General features: G+C 39.3%; 1 protein-coding gene across 4 annotated transcripts; it reads right to left on the bottom strand.

The window, feature by feature from the left end:
- Nucleotides 1-132: 132 nt before the first annotated feature.
- On the bottom strand, nucleotides 133-26,264 carry ppp2r5ca (protein phosphatase 2, regulatory subunit B', gamma a). 4 transcript variants are annotated; one of them, XM_063500064.1, is made up of 16 exons: nucleotides 25,944-26,264; nucleotides 25,777-25,842; nucleotides 24,700-24,850; nucleotides 13,275-13,474; nucleotides 10,534-10,644; nucleotides 10,320-10,412; nucleotides 10,041-10,171; nucleotides 9,897-9,956; nucleotides 9,549-9,657; nucleotides 9,278-9,331; nucleotides 8,925-9,095; nucleotides 8,698-8,825; nucleotides 8,202-8,303; nucleotides 7,963-8,035; nucleotides 6,320-6,436; nucleotides 133-2,662 (listed from the first exon to the last, which is right to left on the bottom strand). In XM_063500064.1, the coding sequence occupies exons 1-16, from the start codon at nucleotides 26,097-26,099 to the stop codon at nucleotides 2,528-2,530; spliced, it is 1,857 nt and encodes a 618-aa protein (XP_063356134.1). In that variant the 5' UTR covers nucleotides 26,100-26,264; the 3' UTR covers nucleotides 133-2,527. The 4 variants fall into 4 exon arrangements, with proteins under 4 accessions (XP_063356134.1, XP_063356135.1, XP_063356136.1 ...); XM_063500065.1 differs by lacking the exon at nucleotides 6,320-6,436; XM_063500066.2 differs by lacking the exons at nucleotides 24,700-24,850; nucleotides 25,777-25,842; nucleotides 25,944-26,264 and adding an exon at nucleotides 18,729-19,503.
- Between the last annotated feature and the right edge of the window lie 1,631 nt (nucleotides 26,265-27,895).

The raw sequence follows: 27,895 nt of genomic DNA, 5'->3' as shown, positions 1-27,895 counted from the left end.
AAGTTTTTTGTGAGCCGATACTCTCTATCGCTGCTGTGGTAAATGTGCATATCACGTGTACTTCATTCAAGACGTCTGGATAGTAAAGTCAGAATGGATGCATGGTTGAAAATATATATTCAAATAATCTCTTTATTCATTTGAATTTTTACACCACTAAAGACAGGGATAGGTTCACACAATGGGCATGGATATTTTTCAGTTATTTGATGGAGGAGGAAACTTTTAATAATAAAAATAAGAGCCATTTCCTAAATTCTCATGATGCTGAAAGTACAGCCAAAAAGAGGAGCAATAAGACGGTATGTGCCAGATTGACTTCTTTCACTTGCTATTGATGTTTTATTCTGTACAGAGGGACAATTTGTACAAAATTAATCTAGATATATATAACACTACATGAAACAAGGTAAATTATATATACAATATTAAATGAAGCATATAGTACAGGTCACATACAAAAAGGACACTTTAAGTTATGTTTTGGAAATAATATGTTAAAATTAAAAGATCTGAGAAGATCCTGCAGAAAGAGAACAAGCCACCGAATCGTTTTTAAATCATCTCTTCTCGTCACGGTCGACTTGTTTTTCAGCACTAAAAGGAAACCTCCGACCTCTGACTCAAACTCATTAAAATTCATTAAAACATCTCTCCCAGCAAGCAGGACTGTTTCATAAACAGAAATCAGTTTGGTGAATGGCATTCCTCCAGGGTAAAAGGTACATGTTTAACATGGTAGTTTTAATTTACATCTTTTTGCATTCAAGCAAATACAGTATTAATACAGTTAACAAGCCAAGTCACAATGTCAGTTTATTTTCAGCATCTGGTATTTTTGCGGCCGTTTCACGCCGGCGTGTTTCAGCGCGGAGCAATCCGAACGGCCGGAAAAAAGAAAGAAAAAAAAAAAATCCAAAACCTGACACACTATTAACCTCCAGAGACAATACAAAGAAATACAACACATCAAATATGAAGACCTCTAGCAGACCTTGGTTTAAACAATGGTACTGACTGGAAAATATTTCCTAAACTTTAAAAATCTTCCTCGCTGAGAAGGACACAATTTATAAAACCTACAAACTAGAAAAGTGAAAGTAGGACTGGTAGCAAAAAAAACATGCTACGTCTTTACATTTGGTAACTCTCGTGGTAGGGCTTTAAAAATCAAAACAAACAAACAAAAAAATCGGAATAACTTCTGTTCGATAATAAACCAATTCCATATTTAATTCTTGGAGGATATTAAACCAACTTATTCAATAAACATAATGAGCAAATGTTCTGAGTAATGCTAAAAACCAACAAGTTGAGTTTGCAGGTGTAAATTCTCTATTCAACGCAGGAAAAACTCACCCTCTATTGCATTCCCCTTTACATTTTCCCCATTTATTTTATATAAATATATTCATACCCTATCTTACATCATCACGTGAATGCACCATGCTCTGCATTTTGTAGTCAGCAGGCACCTGTTACATGTGACTAAGAGCTTACAACACCTTGCTACAACCAATTCCAACAACATAGGCAGCAAATACACAATTTTCATGCAGTACCATTGTTTGAACTGTAGGCTTTACCATGGTCTGTTTTTTTGTTTTGCTTTTGTTTTGTTTTTTAAATATTGCCAATGAATGTCAGGTAGCAAGCATACAAAAGAACGGCATATGGCACAAAACAATAAATGAAAAGTGTCAAGATGTCCACAGGACAACTAAGTCTTTACTATCCATCTTTTCGGGAGATTGCAAGGCTAAGGACAGGCCTCAGTTTGGTCTTAAGTGGAAAAAGAAACCAAAACAACAACAACAACTAAAAAAAACCAAACAAACAAACCCCAAAACACCAGTGACTGGAAACAACGTCAGGTGTCCCTGTTAAAGTCACAGATACAAACATGAATCGAACAGAACACAACAGTCTTGGCACTGACAAGATGCGTGTTACAGCAAAAATAAAGAAAACATACAACAGGTAACAGAAAGTTGCGTCTTCTATCTGAACCAATCGGGTCTGTTTTTGTTCCCTTTGAAAGAAAACAAAGAAAAGACCAAGAGACGATCCTTAGACGTTTAGTCAGGCAGTTCCTAATTTTCCATATCCATCCATTGTGAACACATTTGTAAGAAGGAATGAAGAACCTGTTGTGCTGTCTGTACTCTCAGGTTCCACATTTACAGTGAGCGCACCGTGACGTGAGAGGAGAATGGAAGGTGAACAAATGAGGAAAATGACGAGAAAATACGGGTCTAAAAGTCACACACATATACTACTACTCCTCTTCAAATAAAGGAAAAAAAACCTGAGAAAGCAGAAATTGGAGGGAGGTGGATACAGGTTTTCTGTGCTGGAGCAGCAGGAATAAGGAAAACTAAATATTCTGGGGGAGGGGACTGACGGGAGGGGATGGAAAGCCCAGCTTGGATCGCCAGTGTAACTCTGGCACCCGGGCATAAAAGATGTCCATGGCTGTAGAGTGTAGGAGGGTTAGTTGAACCAAGAGCCAGCAGATGGTGGGACCCTAGAGTCCATCGTGGGTGGTCAACATGTCTTCAGCTCTGCGGTGGGACTCCAAGGCTTTTGTGGTGTAGATATCCTGAGGCAACTCCGATTTGCGTCGCATCATGGGTCGCTCTTTCCGCTGCTCATGCTGCAACTGTTCGAATAACAGAAAAGAACAAGAGGCGAAAAGTTGGGCTCATTTTTATTTTCAGGGTTATTAATTAATCTTCAGAATGGCGACAGATATCATGATCCAACAAGTTACAAACTACACAATAGCTGAGTTAAGGTTTAATGCAATATACTTTATACAGTTCTTAGTCATTTGCATAATACTGAACTCTAAACTACCATCACAACACACAAAAAGAAGCATGGACACACGCACACACACAAAAAGTGGTTTTCCAGTAGTCCATTGTAGCTAATAATAACAATAATACCCCAATTCCAAAATGTTGGGATGCTGGGGAAAATGTAAATAAAAACAATGTAATGTTGCTAATCTCACATTTCACTCACAGTAGAGTATAGAAAACATATCAAATGGAAAAAAAGTATAATGCTAAGAAAAAAATGTGACTTGTTTGTTTTTAATTTGATGGCAGCAGCACATCTCAAAAAGTTGGGAGGGCAACAAAAGGCTAGAAACTTGGTGGTACTTCAGAAGAAACAGCTGGAGGAACATTTAGCAGCTAATTGGGTTAATTGGCAACAGATCAGTAACATGACTGGGCATTAAAAAAAAGCATCTAACAGAAAGGGTTGTTTTTTGGGTTTTTTTTTTTAGAAATAAAGATGGGCACATCTGCAAAAAACTGCATCTACAAATTGTGAACAATCTCAGGATAATTCTCCTCGTTGTAAAATTGTGAAGACTTTGGAGATCTCATCATTTATAGTGTATACCAGGGGTCGGCAACCCTGGGCACGCGTGCCACAGTTGGCACGCGAAGGGTTAACTGATGGCACGACCATAGCTGGACTGGCCATCGGCCATACGCAAAGGCCCGGTGATTTTTCGTTTTTATGGGCCGATGATTTTTTTTTTTTAGTAACGGTATAAACAATGAAAGATGGTGGTTTGGCCAGATGCTGGCAGATGTGTAAAAATAACTCAGTTGTTCGGTGGTGGCTTTGGCGGAGCTGCCACAAGAGGCCAGGTGGATGAGGGAAAGGAGAGACAGGAGGAGCAGAGACCCGAGGCGGCCGCCGGTCCGAGTGTCAGGTGAACTGAACTTCAGGTAAGAAGTTATGACCTGCAGTCTATCTGGGTCAGATATAAACCAAGTTTAGGTGGAGTTTATTTTCATTGTGCTGACTTTTTACAGTCCGTTACAATAACTCGTACTGCATACTAGCTAGCATGACGGAGTTTCTATACAGCTGGGTGGGTGCTATGATGTTACTGATAGTGAACTTTATTTTATTCATAAGGTTAGTTAGTAGAGTTGCCAACCGTCCCGTAAAAAATGGAATTGTCCTGCATTCAGAGAAAATATCACGCGTTTCGTGTTGAGCTGAAAAGGAACACAGTTTGTCCCGGACTTCAGCTAGGATGAAAAAAGACACAAAGCTGGAGTTATTCTGCATCTTTACACTGTCAGCTGCCTCTTCTTCTCTCATTCAATCATGAAACTGATGAATGATCAGCTGATCGGTATTTCTGACGCAAGTCCAGTCTCTCGTTTGTTTATCGCCCACTTTGTGCCAGAAAGAGGAAACCAGCGGAGGTCGCGCTAAACAACAGCAGCGCGTTTAAGCTTGATCAGCTGTTGTTAGAATGTATTTAATATTAATTTCTAGTATCAGCTGATGTTTGCTGGAGCCACAGCTGTAAAGCTGCTGGCCATGGTGTCGGTTTGGATATCTGGGGAGAGTAAACATGAAGATGAAACCAGGAGATGTCCTTAAAGAATCATCAGAGCTGAACAGGTGATGGAGAAACAGGTTTACCTTTTAGGTGACATGAATGAGTTGAAGGGAAGTTATGAACTGTTTCTGAGAGACAAATAACACCAGGATCCTTTTCTAAGTAGCTGACAGCTGGTAACTGTGCAGGGGCGGGTCTAGCAAAGTTTTGCCAGGGGGCCAGGTAGGGCATTAACAGGGAAAGGGGGGCACAAAGAAATACTTTTCTTTCTTATTCTCATTTAAAATGTCTAGCTTTTAACAAATACACTCCAAATCTTACAACCAAAGTTTTTATCTGACGTAAAATGTTTAGAAATCATACATATACCAACAAGACAGTGTACATCACTGTCACAACAGCGTCTGTTTTCATTCAAAGGCTTTATGGATTTTCCTGTAATACCTGGTGGGCCGGTCTCTAGTCAAAATGCCCGGGCCAATTTTTTGTCCCAGTCCAGCCCTGGGCACGACACGCAGTGAATTAATCTGAGAGGGTGCATTAAAAAAAATAAATGGCCGGGCCAGCGGTGCACATCGCAAATCAGCTCACATAGACACATTAGTTGCACCGCTTCTTAATGGCGGTATCTTAGCTAACAACCCCAACTACCAGATTCAACTTGTACTTGGCTAAAAATCACTTAGCCTACTGGTGAGAGGGACGTTGCTAGCTGTCAGTTTTTTCAAGCGATGTTGAAATTTCCACGTTCTTACACTTCAAATGCTTCAGTAATATAGAGCGTTATTAAATTTATTGCTAATGCAATTATATGGCACATTGACTTCTGAGGAAATTTTAGGTGGCACTCGTCATCAAAAAGGTTGCCTACCCCTGGTGTATACCATCAAAAGATTCACAGAATCTGAAGAAATCTCTGTGTGCGAGGGACATGTCTGAAGATCAACACTGGATGCCTGGGATCTTATGACCCCTCAAGCAGCACTTCGTTAAAAACAAACATGACCCTGCCATGAAAATCAGTGCATGAGCTCAGGGACACTTCTACAATTCACCGTCTGTGAACACAGTTCTCCGTGCCAGCCGCAAATGTAGATTAAAGCTTTATCATGCGAAGAAGCCATATGTGAACATGGTCAAGAAAAACTATGGTCTTCTCTGGGCCAAAGCAGAAAACTGCTCTATGGTCAGACGGATCGAAATGTGACATTCTTTTTAGAGAACAGCTTGCACATCTGAAAAGGCAACCTCAATGTTAAAGGAGCAACAAGCGGTCAGATTCAGAATGTGTCTTTCAGTAAAGGCCTTGCATATTTCAGCAAGACAATGTTAAACCACATACTGCATTCGAATACAACCGCAGCTCATAGTAGAAGCTGAACTGGCCTGCCTGCAGTCCAAACGTTTCACCAACTGAAAACATTTGGTGCACCATGAAACAAAAAGACAAACACAAAAAAAAGGAAAAGACAAAAAAGACCCAGGACAGTAGCTGGAATCCTATAAGACACAAGAATGGGACAACATTCCTCTCCTGAAAGTCCATTAACGGGGTCGCCTCAGTTCCCGAACATTTACAGACAGCTTTTAGAAAAAAAAAAGAAAAAAAGAGGGGCTACAGAGTGGTAAACATGGCCCTCTCCCAACTGTCTGAGATGAATGATGTCTACCATCAAATTCAAAACAAGTTCTTTTTTTCTTAACATTATATATTTCTTGAGTGTAAATACTTAATATTTTCTGTGCTCTACCGCAAATAAAATATGGGTTTATCTGCATTTTAAAGTTTCCCAACTTTTATGGAATTGGGGTTGCAATAATAATAATAATAATAATAATAATAATAATAATGAATAAAACTGCTATCTGTAGCTAGTTGTTTTTAAAGTATTGGGTAATTTTAAGGGAAAAAAGAGACAGAGAGAAAGTCAGGTTTACCTGAGTTGCGCCCTCCTCAACTGTCTTTTTTAACCTCTGAACATCTTCTATCAAAGGGACATCCGTCTCCATTGCTACAGGACTATTGAGGTCAGAGGAATGAACATAGATAGAGAACTATGATGAAAAAAAGAAACAAAAAGAATGGAGAAAAGACTTTCAGTTGCATGCAAAAAAGAATTAATCCAAAAGTCAGTGAATGATTTAAAAAAGGAACAAGAGTGTGTCGGAATCAAAATGATTGAAAACATTAAGTAATGATTTTAGAAATTTGAGTTTTTACTAAGGAAATATAAAAAATATTGTATCAGATTTAAAAATTAAAAAAAATATATATATTTGATTGTGCCTCCACAATGAAGCCAAGTTGAGCTCTTTGGGGTGGAAATGTTACGTTTTTGCTTTTGCTGAGTGTATCTGGGAAATATACTCATTCATATTAATACCAGCTCTCATGGCTATGTTGTAAATAAGCTACAACTAGCAGGTGCTTGTAGCAACTAGCTTAGCATGAAACCGCTAGCCAGTCTTGTGCTAAGCTAATGTAATCAGATGCGAGTTTTAGTTCCCAGCTTAGTCTAAAGGTATAAAAGTGATATCAATTTTTACACTTGAATGCTGAAATATTCCTTTAATGACGCCTAGCAACGAAACACCATCGTATTTCATGCTGATTTTAGTTTTAAAGAAATTATTTTGGATTCCTAACACCAAATTTTTAGCCCAATTAAAATGACTCCCCTTCTCTCGTAGAAGGATAGAAATTCCCAATTCAACCATTCACCACAACTACACACACTGTTCCTCAAAGATCTTTCCACTGTTACTAGTGGTATTACTAGGGAGGGAAAAATGAATCTCTAAGCTAGGGTTTAAACAAATACCACTAAACAAAACCTCAACAGGAAAGAACAGAAAGGAAACTACAATTCAGCAACACAATTTTACACACAGGACATGCAGAAAACACACCTGGACCCAAGTATTTGGACAGTTTTACACATTTTCAGTTTTTCCTTTAGGCTCTGTGTTTCGGTAATGACATCACAGACGGTAAAATAAATTCCAATGAATTGGCTTAATTGGAGTGTGTATGCACTAGTACAGAAAGAACTTTGTGTTTGACTGTTTTAAAACAGTCCATTCACTCAATCAAAACCATTATTTTTACAAAAATGATGAATCCATCCTCTATCAGACTGATGCCATTTAACTGACTCATCAGACTGCAATCATCTTTAGCTGTTTGCTTCTGTATATCCTGCAAAATAAGGAAAATTCGACTATCACACACATACATACATCTGCATTCACCATGCAGCATTCACTACACATATCCAAGCTGTGTCAGAATCACCACCACATTTGGTGCTAGGGGTTTAAAAGGACAACCTGGCCTTAGTTCTTTATGAGGAAAACATATGTAGCATTTGTTTTTAAGCCATATTATGCATTTTGACTTCAGTTGCATATTATGAGACTGAATCTGGTACTTTAATGCAGTATTTATCAGTCACTTCAGCACAGAGACTATCTGTCCAAACAGTTAGAGTCAGGAGCGCATATCATATAGTTTGACACACAAACAGACTCACAAACAGTTAAGAAGGGATTGTGCTTAAATAACTTCACATACTGCTCACCTGTGGATTTGATTTGGCGAGGTTCTCAATCTTGAGCCAAGCCTCTTCGCGTTCTTTTGACTTTGCCTTTTCCCTGTTTAACAAAGCACCAACCCTCCTGTCACTAATCGGTTCCAATCCTCTGATTAATGTGAAATCCAACACAACAACGCATCTGCAGCATTAAGGCTTACTGTAATTATGCCCCACTTCAGCATCGCTTTAAAAGACTGAAAGGAAGATGAGACTTTGATGCTTACTTGTTTTTCTCAGCCCTGTACTGCTGTGTGCAATCATCAAAGAGCTTTTGATTCATCTCCATGAAAAGCTTCAGAGCGTTGTAGATGAGGCCGTGGATGGTCCTATGAACACAAGGAAAAGGTATTGAGAGTCAAATAAGAGCAGCAGCATTTGTGTAAAGGTCACTTTTGCCCTGGGGGATCAAACCTAAAATTATTACCACAGACTGACTTAAAATTTAAAACATACATTTTAAACAGGTGGCATTAAATGAAGCATATTGACAGAATGAGTGCAAACATGTATAGGGATTACGCCCCCTTTAAGCCAGTTTTAATTTGAGTCTAGAGTGATGTCAATAGAGTTGAGATATGAAAGTTCAGCAGATGAAAAGTAACTGAGAGAAATATGTGAACTACTGTGCCAGGCATCGTGTCAGATTGATGTTATGTGTAATCAAAAGTACACACAGAACCATCTCCACACCAGATGTGCTGGTGTGGAGATGCAGCTTACTTGTTCCAGTGGGTTTTTGAGTTGCGGTACAAAGCGGGGAACATAATTGGCAGAATCTTTGCTGCGTTGTCGCTGATCAGGCTCATGATGTACTCGTTGTTCCAGTAGTACAGAGCTCTCTCGGCCACCTAAAGAGAACATATACAGTGTTTATTTAGGAGTCACAGCCACTACAACTTAAGCACTTCTTTGCAGGGTTGTGAAAATTGTGATTATCCATCCGGTACCTGGAAGTGGGGGCTTGAAACACATTTGGCCAGCTGTCTGAAGAGAGGCTCTTGCACCTTAACAAACTCAGAGGGCTCAATAACATCCAAGATCTCCTCCAGCTCATTGAGGAACATCACTTCCTTGGGGCTGTGAGTCTTTGGCCAGTACTTTAGTAGAGCCATTACCACCTAAATAACCAATCAGGAAGAATAAACAGACAGCAGCTTTGAGCTTAAAAATAAGGAAAATACACTGAATGAAAAACAAGGCGTCACAGTGTAAAAATCAAACAGGCGCATAAATTACAAAGTTTCGACAAACAGCATAAAGCTAAATGAGAACTACCCTAGCATGTTTTTATTAGACATACCGGCTCAGTTAGAGTGCTGTCCTTCTCCAAAAACTGCACCACGCAGTAGGCCAGCTGCAATTCACAAACAAATACATTCATTGGACAGTCAAAGTATCTGAACCTATGCACAAGCAAATTAAAAGGAAAGGGGACACGAGACGACTGGCTGAGACATGTAGTGACTGAATGACCTGCTGCTCTCATGAAAAGAGGAGTCTCTACACAAATCGTGTAAGGACAAGAAAATATGTATACATAAATATTTTTAAAAAAAGCTTGTATGGCTTACCTGTGGATGGTAGACACTGAGTGATTTGACTTTGTGCAGAGGCAATAAAACCTTCAACAGGAAAATCTTGTGCTCTTCTTTTAGTGGTAAGGCAAATCCATTGATTATGCTGTCAAAGAGAAAAGAAAAGAAGAAAAACCCATTAAAGAATCATTAGAACATCTAAAACACTGTCTGGCATGATGCAACAGCTTGTGAAGAACTTACAGCCTTCATATTCAGAAAGCTTTTACATTTAGTTTAATGTGTTTTGTACTAAAATAAAAAACAACAACTCAGATTTCATAATAAGCACAAGGACACTTTGTGCTTATTATGAAAGCCAAAGCTCGCACACCAGCGCCATACCTTCCAAGTATTTCCAGTAGTTCAGCTATACCGTTATGGTGCTCTGTCTCATAGATAAACCTGTAAGAACAAGTTCAGACTTGTTCAGTAGCAATAAACAAACTCTTGATAAAGGAGCATTTAGCTTATCCAAAATGAACTCACCTATAAAAAATGTTATTGATCTGTTTTCTGATGTATGCTCTCAGCCCCAGGAACTTTCCATAGATCCTGTGGAGGGTGGTCTTGAGAAAGTCTCTCTCTCTGGGATCCTCACTGTCGAATAGTTCTAGGAGCTTTGACAGATGGAAAGTGAAATGTTAATATTATTATTATTTATTTTGCTTTTCAAACTTTTTAGTTACTACCATTTTCTTGATTTATTTTTAACCACATAATAGATTTTCAGAGTTCCGTGAAAAAAATATTAGGCCCTCTTCTTACCTGCATAACAAACTTCTGGTCGATGTATTTCTTCGCTATGTTTGGCTGGAAGTCAGGCGATTCTAAAAACCTAAGGAAAAATTCATAGACGAGCTGCAACAGACAAAAGCAGAATATATGCAAGCACATTATAATCAATCTCCGAGTGTCTTCTAGGTTAGAAATAAACGTTTTTCGACTTGTGTGCAGAAAACTGAATGAATAAAAGGTCAACCTGGAGGTGAGGCCATGCAGCTTCAAGTGTTGGCTCATCCTCTTCAGGATCAAACTCTGCTCCAGTTGGGTTGGATGATGGAGGCAACGTTCGAAACATATTCACAGCAAACTGAAACAAGTAAAAAAGAAAACGATAGCTTACTGTAAGTGTTTATGTTTACTGTAAATGACTGCATGTAATTTAAGCAGACTTCCATTCGTTGTTTTGTTTGGGAACGATATGAACTACAACTTTAAGATATTAAAGAGATATATTTGACATAAAATATTGCCTACCGTTAAACTAAACATAGTTATAAAAGATATTTCAAATAAATAAAAAAGAAAAAAAGACTGATTGACCATAAAATATGTTTTCTTTCTAGGGTAATTGTAGCTTTGTCCTTGTAATTGGGCTCCAAGGGTTTAGCCCACAATAATCCAAGTATCTTGTGTTTCTGGTCTCTCACAGTGTCAACTGACTCCCCTGTGGGCTTCTTCCCCACAAGGCAGATCATGGGACAGTGCAGGTGGCCTACTAAAACACTGAGTGCCTTGTTTGAAAAGACAGGCTACAAGGTAGATAGACTGTCTGCGCTGTGCTGTGCTGCACTTCAACCAATAACCAAGGGCATTTTCTTCATTTTAGAATGAAAAAGAGAAAAAAAGAAGAAAAGAACGAAAGCCACAAATAAAAAGAGGACACTGCATTTTATGTAATAATTGTACAGTCTGCATTTTGTTCAACCTCTATATGCATTTCTGAACATTACAGGTAATCTTTTCAAAATGGGCAAATAGCTATAAAAAGATGCAATTTAAAGGTCACATTGTGTGCTGGTTAATAATATAGAAATGCAAACACAACTGCTGCACAACTATGAAAAAAAAACGTATCAGTTGTCCTCTCTCGTAAAGACTGATAGTTTCAGGTAACTCATGAAACAACTGAGCTTTATTCTCTCAAACATCAAGCGAGTGTAAAACTCAAATATTCTCTGTTTTGTTTTTATGCTCCATTTAACCGAGTTAAATGCTTTATTGTTGACGTGAACAGATGAATGCAACTGGATACAATAATTCACAATTATACTGTTTCCATCATAAACAATTTAATTTAAATTCATATTTATCATAAAACACTGACAATTTAAAAGGGCCTTCATTCAGACAAATGAGCTAGCTGGCAGTGGTGTTTCCATGTTGTGTTCAGCTCTTTCATGTACATCAAAGAATGAGGACTTAATGAGCAGTGTTATGGCCCGTCTAGGGGTGGCCAGACCACAACATAAGAGTGATCCATCCTCGTCAGACCACAAGCAGCCACATCACACAATTGGTAAAGTTCGATAATGATTTATTTACAATATGTTGATTCGTTATTAAACCAAATGATAGCAACTTGCCTCCCCAACTAAGAAAAACATGAGAAAACTATAATCAAACAAAAAGGCAGTCCACCCCTACACACACCTGTGTAAGGCGAACAGCACTGGGCAAGTGACAAAAGGTCTGCTGGTTGGGATGAGCCTAGGATGAAACCACTTAATGTTGTGGTCTGGCCACCCCTAGACGGGCCATAACATAATTGGGGGCTCGTCCGGGAGTTGAACCCGGGACCTCTCACATTGTACACTATGAACTAATAAACGGTTAATTTAACCGATATTGGATGCAAGTCAAATAGACATTAGACCACCAACCCGCCTGTGGAAATAAGGAAAAGGTTACAAATGATGGCCGATTACTGGTGAATACATTAACCCTGTAATGTAACCACGTACAATGCAGATCTTTACATGTTACATTTTGCTTTCAGGAGGAAGTGGATTGCGTAAACGAACACGTAGGTTGCGTGTTTGGTGTAATGCTATCAAGCAACAGTTGTTGTCTGCGGTGGCGTGATGTGCAATAACATTTCTGGGCAGGCGAATCTCAGGATGTGGTGGATTAGCATGGAATCGAATACGTGTGGTGCTCACTTACTTATTGATGAATTAGTGCTCCTGTCATAACAATCTTGTTTTACTTTATTTCTTTTTTTAAAGGTTAAGCTGCTGCCGCAAAAAATGAGAAGGCCATTCTTTCATTACTTCCCAAACAAACCGCTGTAGCTCCTGAAAATATAAAATGCATCCCTCTGTGTGCCAAGAGAAAGTCCTCTGCTGGAAAAGACCCCTTTTAATGTAAGAGCTTTCATGTGCCTTTTCTCTCTCATTCCCAGTGGCTTTAACCTACTTCATTCTTTTAGAAAAAAAGTCATACAAGTGACGAGAAGAGATTTTCTTGTTTAGAAAAGGCTTACACATCAGTAATGCAAAGTTAATACTAGAAGAAAGCAAAAACTCAAATTTACGCCTTCAACTTAGGATGCTTTCTTTATATATATTTTATAGTGTTAAAAAGCCTCACATTGCTCGTTTTTCCTTAGTCATCAGTAAAAAAACAAAACAAAAGAAAAAAACCTTTCAGTTTCCTGTCTGGAAAAATAAATACTGAAAGAAGCCTCAGTAAAAAACATTTGAAACCTGGATGAAAAAAAAAAAAAAAAAAAAAAAAAAAGGCCAACCATGATGTACTACACAAACGCTCCACTGAAATCTTATTGGAAACATTAGCAGAGACACTGCTGGGCAATCCATGCTCAGCTCTCTCAAATCGCCTCTGTTGTGCAACAACAACGTATCAATATTTTTAGCCCACGTTTCTGCCTCATCTTTAGCATTAAGGACAAACCTAACTCCCTTCAGCTCTACTGACCATGTGAACCACCTCCGGGTAGATGGGCTCTGTGATGACGTTCCTGTTGTGGGTAATGTACTCCACCATTTCGCTTAGAGCCGCCCGCTTCACTTCCTTCCATTTCAGGTCACTCAGTGGGTCAGACAGGAAGTCAAAAAGAACGCAGCACTGTCGCAGCTTCTGGATGAAGAGCTTCTCCTGTTCCGCAGGGGCCACATCTAAAGAAACATGGAGAGGGGAGGAAAAAATTAGGTGGGTGAAGAAAAGGCGGAGGGAGAAGAGTCTTGGGACAACTGAACGAGTGTTGAAGGCTGAACAGTGGTGATGAAATAAAGTGGTTGAGAATATAGAAGAAAGGAGACGTATGAGGGTGAGTGAGGGGGTCACAAGAGAAAGGAAGGGAGGCGGTTTATCTGTCAAGGATGACAGCTAAAACTGCAACATGTAAAATGGCAACAAAGTGAAGAGTAGCAAATGAGTCACGAAGACTGAGGGCGCTGAGAGAAAGACTAAGATGGTTAGGCTAACAGAGCAGAGCAGAAAAGACAGGATGGAGGATAGAGGGAGAAGGATTTGGGAACTAGGTGAACGGTCACACTCTAACCATTTCACACACACTGAGAGATGTCTAAAGGAACCTTAGCTAGTCATTACATTTGTCCATGGTGGTTTGAGGACTCTCTGTTTTGCTTTGATTCCAGCTGAGCTCAAGAGCACAGGCTTACAAACAAACAACCTTTGCCAAAGTGCACACTTCACACATGAAAACCCAAGGAGGAAATAACCATTTTCAGTGCTACCTGCTCATGGGGTGCAGTAATAACACATAGTGACACCATAATTATGTAGTTACTTGACACAACTTTGATGTAGCCTGTTTCTCTTCCTCTTTTATGATGTTTAATGTTACCTTTGAAAGTCAGAACTGAAGAAAAGTCTTCACAAAACCCCAATGCCAACAGAAACCAGCTGCTTATCCAAAAACCATAAATGCAGACCAAAATTCTGAAAACAGAACTGTAATTTTTTAAATATTGTAGGCATCTACAGTAGCAATAAATAAATAAATAGATAAAATAAACATACCTAGTTACTAAAACTTACAGTGGTATTAGATATTCATTTGCAACCTTACTGATGCCAATAGTGGCATCTTTGCTTCCTCCAGCTGACATACAGCAATGCTGCAGTCAGGGAGGCACAAAGCTCCACCCCCACTAGCAGCTGAACACTGAATATTAGCACAACTGGGTGAAGCATCTTAAAGACCGACAGCCTAGGCTCTAAAAGCTTCCATTTCAACAACACTTAAGTACTAAACATTATCGGGGTGGTGGATACATTAAAATTAGCCATTTAACTATTAGCTATTACTCACATGAGCTGCCTCTATCATTAAGGACGCGACTAGTGGCTATGGCTAATAATAAAGTGATCTTTTATTACTGTTGAAGCTAGGCAGCAAACATTATCGGTGCTGCCCATGTGCAACACTAATAAATAAATGTTAAATAACAGCAAAAAATAATTATTTGTCTAAAATGTGGTTTGTCTCCCATAAGTCCTTTTTAAAAAAATTTGGCCTCTTAATTTAGTCTTTTTTTGTAACCCCATGTGGCATCACAAATAGTATTTTTTGAGTATGAAGTTTAATGCAGTCTAATTTAATATACACGATGAGCAACTTGCAGTAACACAGTCCTCTGTTCAAACCCAAGATCCCTGATCTGTCTTTTCTATGTGGCGTTTTCGTATTCCTTCCCTGCTTGTGTGGTTGTTTCTGGAGCTCTTTTTTCCTGATCATCAGAAACATGATAGGTTAAATGTTGTTGTTGAAGTGAACTTGAACAAGAAGTCGGGGATTCATAAATGTGACTTAACATTATTTAAGTGTGCAAATTTTTCAACAAACAAATAAATGCACCTTAAAATACCCCCATGCCCCCAAAATACACCATATATGCTGACAATCCTAAAAAAACAATAACAATCACTCCAGTGCAGCAAAACTGCCCCTGTGCCACATAGTTACTAATCAGTAAAGGTGAAGCCTTGACTGAGGGCTGGCACTTAGACTTGGATGCGGCCTGCACTGGAGGAGGCTGATGATGCTATGGGTGACTAGAGGTACATCATATATATGCACAGCAAAAACTAAAGGGGTTGGTGTGTGTGTGTGTGTGTGTGGGGGGGGGGGGGGGGGGGGGTGGGTGTTCCCATTTGTCTTCCATGAGTGTACTGCAACTTGTGGGCTTAGAGCTTACTATTACTAAGATAAGCAAATTAGGTTGTGAGGCAAATTATGATTTATGAATTTAGCAGAGGACTAAAATGAGAAGGTGTGCATATGCACCAACCAGCTACCAGCTGATAACACTAAACTGAGCACTGCAAACTGGTTACTTGAAATCAACATATAATCATATTATTCTGAGATTAATTAATTCCATCTGGTCTCATTATGTTTTTCCATCTTGTTTTAATTACAATTCAATTAATTAGCAAATAAACAAACAAGCAGGCAATCATTGCGACTCGATAGACACTTATGAGGAAACAGCTAAACATATTCAGCCTTGCCCTACTTTTACTGAACCTACACAAAGAGCGACAAAGTCAACAGCACACTATAGAGGATGGTGCACATGCACGCGCGCACACAAAGCCTGTGTGTGTCACATTCTTGCAAACAGGCAGATTCTAGGTAAGAAGAGAGATCTCCTATTCAGACATAATGGAGACTTGGCTCGGACACACACAAATACACACACACACATCTGCAGTGTCAGTTTCAAGTTGGCCAATTTATCTTGATGACAGTAACAGATTGGGAATTCCAGAGGAGAGGGCAAGTGTGTGCACAGCCATTATCAGCCACTTCCATAAAGATTTGACAGTCGATGGGGTTGTCGATGGAAAACACAAGGAGTGAGACAGAGCTTCATCCAAGATATACATCTTTTTTCATTATCCCGTCAAAAGCAGGTGAGAACCATTTCCCAAAGTTGACACAGCGTTTTTTTAGAAAAAGGCCTGTAGACTAAACTCCCAATCTGAGATAAGTGGAACTGTAAGAAGGCTTAAATTAACATTTATTATCTTTTTAAGCACCAAAGTCCTTAAGTAAACCATTTCTATCTATAGCCTATAAGAACTGTGTTGTAACATATTTGGTAATTGGACCTGCAGGACACAAAGCTGTCCTGGGATGAGTTGCCATGCATTGCATCCTTGACCATACCAGGCTTGTGGCACTCCTATTACATAAGCCTGTCTGTCTGTCTATGCTGTAAAGTTTCTGTGCACTCCTAATGTACAATCCACGTTGTTGTGTAACACATAAAAAGGCCCAGTGTTGTGGTCTCAAAAATGATGTTAACCATAGTGTGACTTCTATTAATATAACTCATAGAAGCCTTAGGTGGGAAGAAGCATGTGCATGAACACACAAGCCCAAGCATCATGTCTTGTGGAGAACAGAGAAAGATTTATCTTAATACCCCTCTATTCAATCCAAGATAATAAATAAGTGGGAGTCACATTGGAACCATAGTCAATACGGTTTCCTCTGTAAATGGGTCAAATGAACAGCTGCTAGTCTGAAGCCGGGACGGGTTTGGCAATCTGCCTTATTGACGGTACGATATGATCAATGTAAACACTGACCAATTACTATTTACAGCACCACAGAAAGAAACTGTGTCATAGGTTTGACAGTGTAGGAGGAGCCAGTTTGGCCACTTTCTACCATTTCAACAAATTTGAATGGGTTGTAGGCAACACCTAAAAATACATCCATGATATAGATGCTGTCAAGTGCAGCACCCGGATGAAGGTCCCTTTTATTGTTTGGTAACAGTTAAAAGATATGCATCATTGACACCCTTGAGACACATTTATAGCTGGAGCTTCCACTGTGACTAATAATGGCGAGGAGTGCGTCTCAGTGCTTGCTGTTTAAATAATGTCTGACGAAACAGACAAGGAGGCAAATAAAGTTTCACATATAAACTTAGCTTTGAATCGAGCACCATGTTCATGTTTTCAGAATATTTGGGAGACAAAATGTATCACCACACATTTCATTTGTTTACTTTGGGCTTATTTTTCACAAACTAAGCACATAAACCCACATTTCTGTCAAAGTACTGGTGGAGTGCGTAATTTACCACTGTACAGCTAACTGTGTCAAACAAGTATAGTGTGAATGCATTTCCTCTGCTAACAATACTTGTAGTGTAGTGCGTGGAAGGCTCAGTTAATCTCCTAAGACTAAGCAAACATAGATGCAAGTCTTCAAGTCTATCCCCGAGATGAGTCACCATATTCCGGTATGCATTTACACACCTATACAAGTGTACATACGTTTTTTGTTTAGTAACAGAATAAGTATCTCACAAAAAATGCAAGAGGAAGAACTGCAATTAGCCTGATTCATTCATATGCCAAGCATGAATGGCAATCAGTTTCAGCTGGATCGGGATTAAATTTGCAAAGGCTGGGATAAGAGATGTTTGATCTGAACACGGCTGGAACGATGGACTCACAAAGAGAGGAAACAGAATGAGAAAGAGAGCCCGATTGTACCACAACACTGTTGTCATTCAAGGCATTTGCCTCTGTGGCTCAATAGAGAGTAATCAATAATTGCCTAAGGCTTCATCTAACGCTGGGCTGCACCCGGAGTACAGTGGTAACAGGCTGGCCCTTTCAGACATGACTGAGTACATTGTACAGGCATTAAGAGGCAGAGTCCGATGTTGTAATCCTAAAATATTGCTGCTATGCTCTGACAAAAATGGCTGGGTCACAGTGTTTTGCTTACAAGACGTGCACCCGTGAGATTCCTTCTGCTTTGAATTTCTTGTTTTGAGCAAAAGGTTGCCTTTAAGCATGCCACTGGCAAGCCGGTAACAAGGGAAAAGGGTGGGGGAGCTGGAGAAAGGGGTTGCAGCCTGCTGCAGAGCAGTGACTGCCTATAGCCCACTCACTATAAGATGACAAAATACACTAGGCCAGTTAAGAGTCACCGAGAAGGTGAAGCCATCATACAATAGCTGACTTCCACTTATCTCTTCCTTACGGACAGCGATTACCAGCTACACAACAAACCCAGAAATACACAATTACATCCAAACACAAGAAAAACTAAAGAAGAGACCCTTCCCTAGGCTATGACCTCACTTCCTTTGACATCACTAGCTTGGCGGGGGGATGGGCAGCTAGCTACTAAAACCAGATTTTTTTATGTAGCTCCCGGATCTCACGGCTAACCACCGAAACATTAAAAAGCAACGACTGCTTCTCCGAGAAAACCGCTCGCTTTCTAAAACTAAGACGCAATAAGCGTACACTAAACGGCTGACTAGCCAAGCCAGTGAAGGGGAACAGGAGCGCAGCAACACACATCTCTCTCTCGCTATTCTTAATTTCCATAGGATAATACAGGAAGAATAATTTGTCCTTACATACCTCTGAAGTGCACAAGAGCCACCGGCTGAAACGGCCCATTGGAATTGGGTGCATCCACAACCATCCTGTCTCCAGATTTATTGCATGTCAACATCTAAACCTCAACCAGGAAGGCGATTCCACTCAGGGCGAGAGGCCAGCCTCCATTTTAGCACAAAAGCAGATCAGAAAATGAAGCTCTGTGCCGCTGGAGGGAACTGGCTAGTTAGTGACGTAAACAGCGAAGGAGCCAGCTGATTGGCTGAGCCCATGTTGCTCTGGATCAATCGAGACGAGGACTGCTTCGAGAGAAGGGAGATGATTGGATGAGAGCTTGCATAGGCGGTGGGTCATACGTCGGATTGTTTTTTTTGTTTTTTTTGTTTTGGTTTAGCTCCTCCTTTCCACTCACTGGTCTCCTGTGACGCTCTGCAAGGCAGGCCCTGCTACAGATCTTAGATCAGATTGACTTGAATCTTTTCTACAGTTCAGCCATTAGCAGGGGGTTCGGCATAATCTGACTTAGGATAAGCAGCTGGAAATAACTTACTCTGAGAGAGAGAGAGAGGCCCTGGCTCAATCTTCAAAGTCTTTCATTGTTTCCTCCTGTCATTTCTCCTTGGTTCTTTATCAAAGGGAGCTGGAGAAGAGGGTCAGATGGGGGCTAAAGTCTCTGGATTCAATGAGCAACACAGACAAGCGGAAACCACATGAGAACTGAGACCTGGACGGCTCAGGGTTGAAACAACAGTGGTCTCCAGCAAGAAGAGCCACAGAGTGGAGGCATTGCACACGAGATGAAAGACCCATTAATAGCATGCAAAACAATGTGAAATTAAATAAATATAAATAAAATGAAGCTACAATAAAATTTAGTTGGTACCTGACATACTTTGTGAAAGTGCCTTATGAATCGCACACTGTTCTGAGCAATGGCAGGACATACTGCATTATGTTGTGAGTGATGCCGGTGTTCTTAGTACAATCAGCTGTAAGCAGGAAATGAAAGCGAGAACACAGAAAATTAAATGCATAGAGACACAGAATAGAAACTCCAAACAGCAGTGGTTTCCTGTCTCACAATTTACCTGATCAGACAAATGTTAAAGTTAATTAGAAATATGAGATAAATACTACATATCTGAGTATGCCATGTCCTACATTAATCTGTAAAATGTAGTAGTCGGCTATGCTTATTTCTTCAGTTACTGTTAATAACGTGACAAATGTTTTTGCTTGTGAATAATTACTTTGGGAATGTTTACTCCAGCACAAGTAACTCTTGAAGACACTGAATGATTAATCTGCATTTCATCTTTACATAATGAAGAGGCTGTCCTGCTTTTCATGTGATTTATCAGAGGACACAGTGAAACCACATTCACACCACAAGACAGACCAGGCTTTTCATAACAGAAAGGGCTTCACAAAGCCATTTTCACAGTCATTTAAAAACAAAGGGACCGTGCTGTGTTGCAACAATGGACACAGTCAGACAATTAATTGGAATTTAATGAAGAGTCCAACAAAAAGGCCAAGATGTACAGTATGTTCCAGCTATCCTGAATCTCTTATTAGTCAGTGTTCGTCCCATCCTGATGCCACTTAAAGAATGTTGGACACGTTCAAATAATTTACAAATCACAATTAAGCAAACATAGAAGAAAATGCATTTGCTCTAAAGAAATTTGATGCACAAAAAATGTTTTATTTAAAATACATGTATATTTTGCTTCCAAGGAGAGAGACTTTGTTATTTTTACAATGGTCTTGAAAAATAGTTCTTCAGGCATTTTGAAGGTCTTTCAAAGTTTTTTCAAAGGACCATTTTCAAAGGACTGGTCATGTTTTTTCACTAAGCCACTTAGCACTGACGTATGAATCATTCAAGCATAAAAAAGACCCTAACGCAAGGGATGAAAAAGAGTTGTGCCTACACATAACAGACAACTTAGCAAAACACCCTGCTTTGGCATATCTCGCAAGGCTGTGCAATGTGTCCTTAAAAAAATTGAGGAAACTGAATAAATGGATCACAGAAGCAAAATAACAGGCTTAAAAACTGTCTACAGTAGATGAAGCAAAGGCCAGACACAAGATGCTATAAATGCATCTGGTTCTTTAGTTGATCCATTTACTGTTCTCTAAAGCTTGATCAGAAATGGTCTTAGTGGAAGAGTGGCTGTCAATAAACCATTCTTAAGGAAAAGAACGAGGAGAAAAGGCCAAGGTACACCAAATTACACAAGAACTGGACTCAAAATTAGTGGCAACAGGTCTGATGCAGTGATGAAATTTGACATTTTTGGTTCAAATTATTGTTAGTATGCATTCAGGCTTTGTCATGGTTTGGGGCTGCATGTCAGCCAGTGATGTTGGAAGCGTCTGAGTGGCAACAGTCTAATTTCTTAATCTGACAAACACACTCAGTGCAGTAAAAGCACACCTGGATAGAAAAACACACGATGGTACATCATCAGTCATGAACTGTCCTCCTCAGAGCCTGAACCTTAACATTAATGAAGCAGTGTGGGATCATCTTGGCAGAGAACAGAACAAAAGGCAGCCAACATTCAAAGAAGAGCTTTGAACGTCCTTCAAGAAGCCTGCAGAACAATTCCTGAAGACTACTTTAAGAAATGACAAGAAAGCTGCCTAAGAGAGTTCAGGCTGTGTTGAAGAATAAAGGTGGTCACACCAAATATTCACTTTCAAGCTTATTAGAATTGTACAAACTAAGTTTTTGCCTTATGTACTGAAATTCCATGTATGTTTGCATATATTTCAATCTATCGCGACACCTTTTTCTCATTTTTCTAGCAAAATATATCCCTCAAGACCTTTGCACGACACTGTATATTGCTTCACTTATAACTGAAAAATAAATGTCTTCATTATTTTAATTAGAACATATTTCTCTTGGCAAGTACTTTCTGCATTAGCAGGTACAACAGTAAATTTACTTTGGGTTCTCTGCACCTCATTAAAGTGTGAATTAAAACTCATTGAAAAGAAGCACCCAGTGACACAGAGGAACATATTAAGCAATTAAAGCAAAGGCAGAGGAGAGGCAGGCCAAGTGTATTGCAGTTCTTATTCTTGTTGTTCTCTCTCAGGGGCCAAAGCCTCTCCAAGAGGTGCCATTACATTCCACAGCCATGACAACGGGAACCAGTATTTACTGAAAGCTGCCACTTACTTCTTACAAATTGGACATACTCAAAAGCTTCAAATACCACTGTTACTCTATGAGAAATACTTCTGGTTTCTGACATCTAGTGTATTAGTTCACTGTTAAAAACTCCCACTCAAAATCCACAGCACAATTTATCCTATTAACATGTCTGAGTGGTCAATTATACATTATGCCTCCCCGCTAAGGCCTCCACTGTTGTACAAAAGTGTTAAAAACACAACAGTAAGCCATATTGTTGCACTTGGTGCCATACATACAAAAATTGTCTTTTACTCAACAGATATACTATTTATACCTATTTAGAGTCACAAGTCCAGTGAAGTCATACAAAAAGTAATTAATTTGTTGAAAAATAAATCTATTTGAATAATGCTACTTGTCTTATTCTCAATATACAGTCAGCCATAGGGCAGTAAGGCTTGAGATTATGCAAGAATTCAATGACAAATCTCAACATTACAGCTCCCAAAATAACAGCTCTTCCATTTTCAGTCAAAAGGTGGCAGCACAGACTGGACCATCTGTGCAAGAGGCTTCTGAAACACAAAGCTACTACTAAATGTTTTACTAACACCTGGAGCAACTTGCTGTTTACTCGTCTTCATTAAACATGCAACGTTGTCCTACTGACAAGATTTTGTCCATCGCACCAAATGAGACCATGTGAACCCACGGTCGCGCTCCATGTAAGAAAGAAACAGATAAAAACTTTCATATATGCAGCAGATCTAACACATGCACGACCTTTGTAGACTTGTAACATGTTTTACTTTTCATTACTCTCAACAGCATACACACATGAACAAATACATAGAGGACAAAAGTAGTTTTGTCTGTAGTTTGTAGCTGTCTATTTTTATGTATTTAAATCCTGTGTGATTTTATTGGGATTCAGTGTAATCTTGGGGCATATCTCATACTACATTAATATAGAAGAAAACATTTAAATACTTTCCAATAAGAGTGAAGAATATTAACCTAACCTCGGCTAAGCTCCTGCATGTTGTCCTAATGAAAGACCTTCACAGTGAGCTCCTGCTCAGAGTAAGTAAGTAACTAATACAGTGTGTGGGTGGTACTCACTTATCTTTTTCATTCATTGATTAATAACTTGGTTTAAAAAATCTGCAATGAAAATGTGAACAATAAAATTCACAATCAAGTTCATGTAAGTCAGGGTGTAACATGTACATATATGTTTTAGCATTTCCATTAATATTCACGTTAACATTTAAAGCTCTTCATAGTCTCTGCCATGTATATGTCACTGATCTGGTTTTCATGAGCAGGTTTATTTGCAAGAACTCTCATTAAATCTCAGAAACGTGGGTGTTCGGCCATTTCTTTGAGCTACATAGAACTCTCTACCTCCTCACATTCATGCGCTGGACTCATTGATATAATTTAAGACTGCTCTTCAAACTTTTTAAACAAGTTTATTCACTTTGATTGAAGCCATAGCCATATTTGCCTTAGCCATATTCTCTTTGTTTTATTTAATTTATTTATGATACAACTTTAAATACTACTTTTAACTAACTGCTAAGCTATGCTCTGTCACGGTATATTTCAGGTTTGCTGTTTTAATTGTATAATCCCATTAAATGTATTCTTCTATTATTATTATTATTATTATTATTATTATTATCATCATTATTAAAAAAAAACTCCCAATACATGTCCAACATGTATCCAGTGCTATTAATATGACTTATGTAATTTTCACAGTCATCAGACAGCTTTATTGATTTGCAGCCATCAGATCACCTCACTGCAGGGGTCAAGAGAACATTCAGTAACAGAAACACCAAGCTAATTATTACTTTTCAAATTATCATTAGACAAACAGCCACACTCTGCCAACCATGTGCGTGTCTCACTCCACCTCACAAGCTGTCTGTGCTGCACGCCTCTATTGTTCCTTTGTAGTGTCACCCACCTCATCCAGGTATGAGAACAAAGCATAGCTGGGTATAGTTTACAGGAAACCACTTAGGCCAAATCCTGTCTGTAATGTGGGGTGTAAAGAAAGAAGCCATGAAAGATTGATGCAAATGTTCAAACCTCAACCTAATTCAGAGTCAGCATCCGTGCAGTATGTACCAACTGAATCAGTCAATACTGTAAATTGACAAACTGACAGTGGAACATAGTTGCTTTAATTACAGGTGTCTGTTTGAAGGTTTGTTTAATATTAATACTAAACTGACACTGAAACAAGTATAAATCTCCCATCGCAGTTATCCACATGGCTTGGCCAGGCTGTGTTATAACATTAGCTTATGCAACATTGTTTATCTGACATGATTAACATTACGGGCCATGCTCAAGCTTACGTTAAATGTTTGATTTGGAGTTTTCTTTTTTTTATTGTTATCCAGTGGCCCAGATTCAAAGATTCTTTCAGTCCATTCGTTCAGTGTTATCTTACATGAGCCCTCCACGGTGGGTAATATCTGTTTCTTCCAGGTACGACTGCAGATACAGCTGATTGCACATCATTTGCATTACAGATAAAGCTGATGGGCAGTCTGCTTAGATATAAATTATGTAGTGAGACCTCAAGGTTAAAAAGATGGTTATGAGGATCCACCAAGGCTATGAATTGTTAATATGATTCCCTTCATCCATAATGGCCAAACGTGCAATCTAAGATAAAGGTCAGCTTGTGTTTTCCAGAAGAAGTGTAGCTTATCTCTGCATATAAGCGAATTGTAGTTGAGCTGCATTTGTAGAAGACAGGAAGAAAAGAAAGACAGCTCCTTTTTGGGATACTGTATACTGAAGGAGGCATACCGGCTAGCTCGGGTAGCTTCTGTAGTTCTCTGTTAGCACTGAGGGGGAAAGAAGAAGTGCTGAACCTCTTCTCCCTCCTGACGGCCGATTGTGACCCTGGCTGCTTTACTCTCATCAGCTGAGTTGCAGGAGGCACTTTCTTATTGGAGCCCTGCAGAAACAAGAGTCATAGAGGAAGGGCTCTTGTTACTAGAGCAAGGTAGGGCAAGGTAGTTCCTGCCCCGAAGGAAATGGCACAGGAATTATTTTTCTCAAGTGTCACTGCAGAGTCCAAGGGAGGGGGAGGGGGAGTAGAAGGGGAGAGGGTGTTGCAGTTAAGGCTCAAGTTCCTTTCTGAATCAGATCGGGCGATTCTCAATTAAGCAACCTGATCACAGCCGATGGTGTGCTGTACTGCATCTGCTGACAGAGATTGTGATGGACCTCAGTGGATAGAATAATTGAACATAGATGGAAAGGATACAGCTGTCAATGGGAACACACAGCAGGTCCAGGAGTCAATCAATCAGATCTTTTCCGAACTCCACTCAACATCACCGATGTACAAATGACAAGGACAAAAATAGCCACGACAATGGCTGGTATTACATGCAGAAGTCAAACAGGGCACAGTGGGGGTAAAAATAGGGATTGAATGCAAGCATTTTCCAAAGAAAATAAAGTCATAAGATCATGCCACAGGTCACATGAGTAGGTTTGCCTGAATTTCACGAGGACAAAAAGCCATTATACTTGAAGAACAAAAATGCAACGCTCACAGAAAGCAGTAAAAGCAGTTGTAGTCAAGGTAGCATTATAATATGTGCTCATGATGCATATGATATGCATGACGTCTGAAAACTCATAAATCAACAGAAAACCTCCTCTCTTTCACCTGTTAATGCTGGTAAAGCATTTGAACACAATTAATACAAAGAACTGCATAAATAAACAATAAGTAAAAGTATCAGAGAAAATAAAAGTTTTGGCCTACAGACATTAGATCCATGTAGTAACAAATGCTCAGTAACCTTAACTTTAGTACTTATAGTTCAATGCAGATCCTCGCTGGACAGTGAGAAGTTTAAAAATACTTACGTCCTGGTCACCTGCAGGCCCATTTTTACTCCCAGATTTCTTGGATCTTCCAGATTTGGAGGAGTCCTAAAGAGTGAGCAAGGGAATTAATAAAAAAAAAGAAGAAGAAATAAATAAGCAGATACATGAATACAAATATTCAGCATTCCTATCCAAGTCCACTTTACCTTTTCTTTTTTGCTCTTGTGAGGCATACTGACATGGGAATCCCCAGTGTCAGCAGTGAAAGTGTGGCCACACACTGTCAGCAGGCTCCTGGTTAAAACACGTCTGCTCGTATACACTAATAATGAGGCTTCCACGACTGACCATTCAAACACCATGTGACTAAGTCGGAGCCGCAAGCAGTCATCCTATTTCTACGGCGGCTGCACAGCACTACTCACCCTTTGTAGAGATGTAGTTAACAACTGAAACAAATACGGTTTATGTCCGCTGTCAACACCCAACTTACTCTGGTCATAGCTGCACTTTCCAGCCCTAAACGAGTGATGTGTCTCCGGTGTCGCTTGTAAAAGTGGACCACCGCCACAAGAGGGCAGGGCTGTACATGGAAAACCGGAGGTAGCTCTGTGTGTGTGTGTGTGTGTGTGTGTGTGTGTGTGTGTGTGTGTGTGTGTGTGTGTGTGTGTGTGTGTGTGTGTGTGTGTGTGTGTGTGTGACGAGTTCAACCATCTCCTAAACGGGGGCAGTCATGCTCTGTCAGTGTCCCGGGACGGCCTGCAAGGCACCCACTTAGCTGAAGCTTTGACAACTTTTAAAAGTTATGTAACAACAGATATTTTGCAAATATGACCGCCAGAGGGGGACTGGACTCCTAACTTTTCCCCTCAGATTGGAGAAGAATTGGCTCAACAGTCTTTAGTATCTGCTTATCGACTTAATTTCCTCCTGCAGGCTCATATTCTGTGCTTTTTTTAGTAGACATAATAATGAAGATTATTGGCTATAAACTATAAATATTGGCCGACAAGCTCTTTAAGTCAGCTGGCTAAAGTTGCTGTAGGATCCAGTCAGTACAATCGCTTGCTTTGGAAAACAGCATATAACAAATAAAAAAAATTAAGCGCACTTGTTTCTTCAATTTATGCCCACAATGCAACATCATTCCTGCAAATCCTCAGGACTTAAGGTGTGACACCTTTAAATGAAAGAAAATACTAATTGGATTTGGCTAACTAGTACTTTAGTTTTTTTTTTTTTAATCTTGTATTTTTCCATTTTTTTACACTTAAATCATGAATGCAAAGTTTGAACACTATGTTTTATTGTAACTGAGCTTCTGAATCAATAAGCCAACTGAGTAATAACAAAATGTAAAAAATAAATAAACTTTTACAATTATTATTAAAATTTCACAGCCTCGTTGCAAATTTCAAGTATTTTTAAACTTTAGCTTAAATGGGGTCTCAAAGACAAATCGTCACATCTATAAATATATAAAAACACCAATTTAAGTTTTTCAGCCAACAGAAAACTGTGTCTATTTAATCATGTTTGATACAACTTTCCCTCCTCCTTACCTGAGCTATCTTCAGTAATTGTATGAATGGAATTAACTAATTCTTTTTGCATATAACTGTTTAATTAACTAGCTGTCCTTGGTTGATTATCCCCTTGTTTTTATCCCCATTTAACTTGCTACGTTGTTGTAATAGGCGTTTTTGTCCATAGGGTGGCAGTGGTGCATCCTTTTGAACTTTGTGTAACGTTCATTCCTGGTAAAATGTATTTGCCCCAAAGCAGGTGTTAATAAGAAGATCAATATAAAATTTGAACCGAGGACAAACTCTTTCATCCGTGAGTGTTCTGTTGTGTGTAGAAAATTCAGCAATATTTATGTAACCCTGACAACCCAAACACCAATTACTAAGTGTAAACTTGTAGTAAAAATTAATTAAGCCAACCTCTGGGAGATTAGGCTTCTTGTTTTATTATTTTCATTCCCCGTCTCTGTAAACCTTATAAACTCCTACTTAAACCAGAGCGAGGATACAGTTCACCTCTCTTGACACCTGCCTTTTTTTTGGCAAATACAGTGAGCACAGCGTTTTATCCTGACTGATTGGCGAAGAGAGTGCAGATTGACATGAGTAATAAATGCATGTGTGGGCTACAA

Source organism: Pelmatolapia mariae, linkage group LG16_19, assembly GCF_036321145.2.
Source record: "Pelmatolapia mariae isolate MD_Pm_ZW linkage group LG16_19, Pm_UMD_F_2, whole genome shotgun sequence".
Taxonomy (NCBI): Eukaryota; Metazoa; Chordata; class Actinopteri; order Cichliformes; family Cichlidae; genus Pelmatolapia; species Pelmatolapia mariae.
Note: the sequence above shows the minus strand (reverse complement) of the source record. Positions and strands in the feature narration are given on the sequence as shown.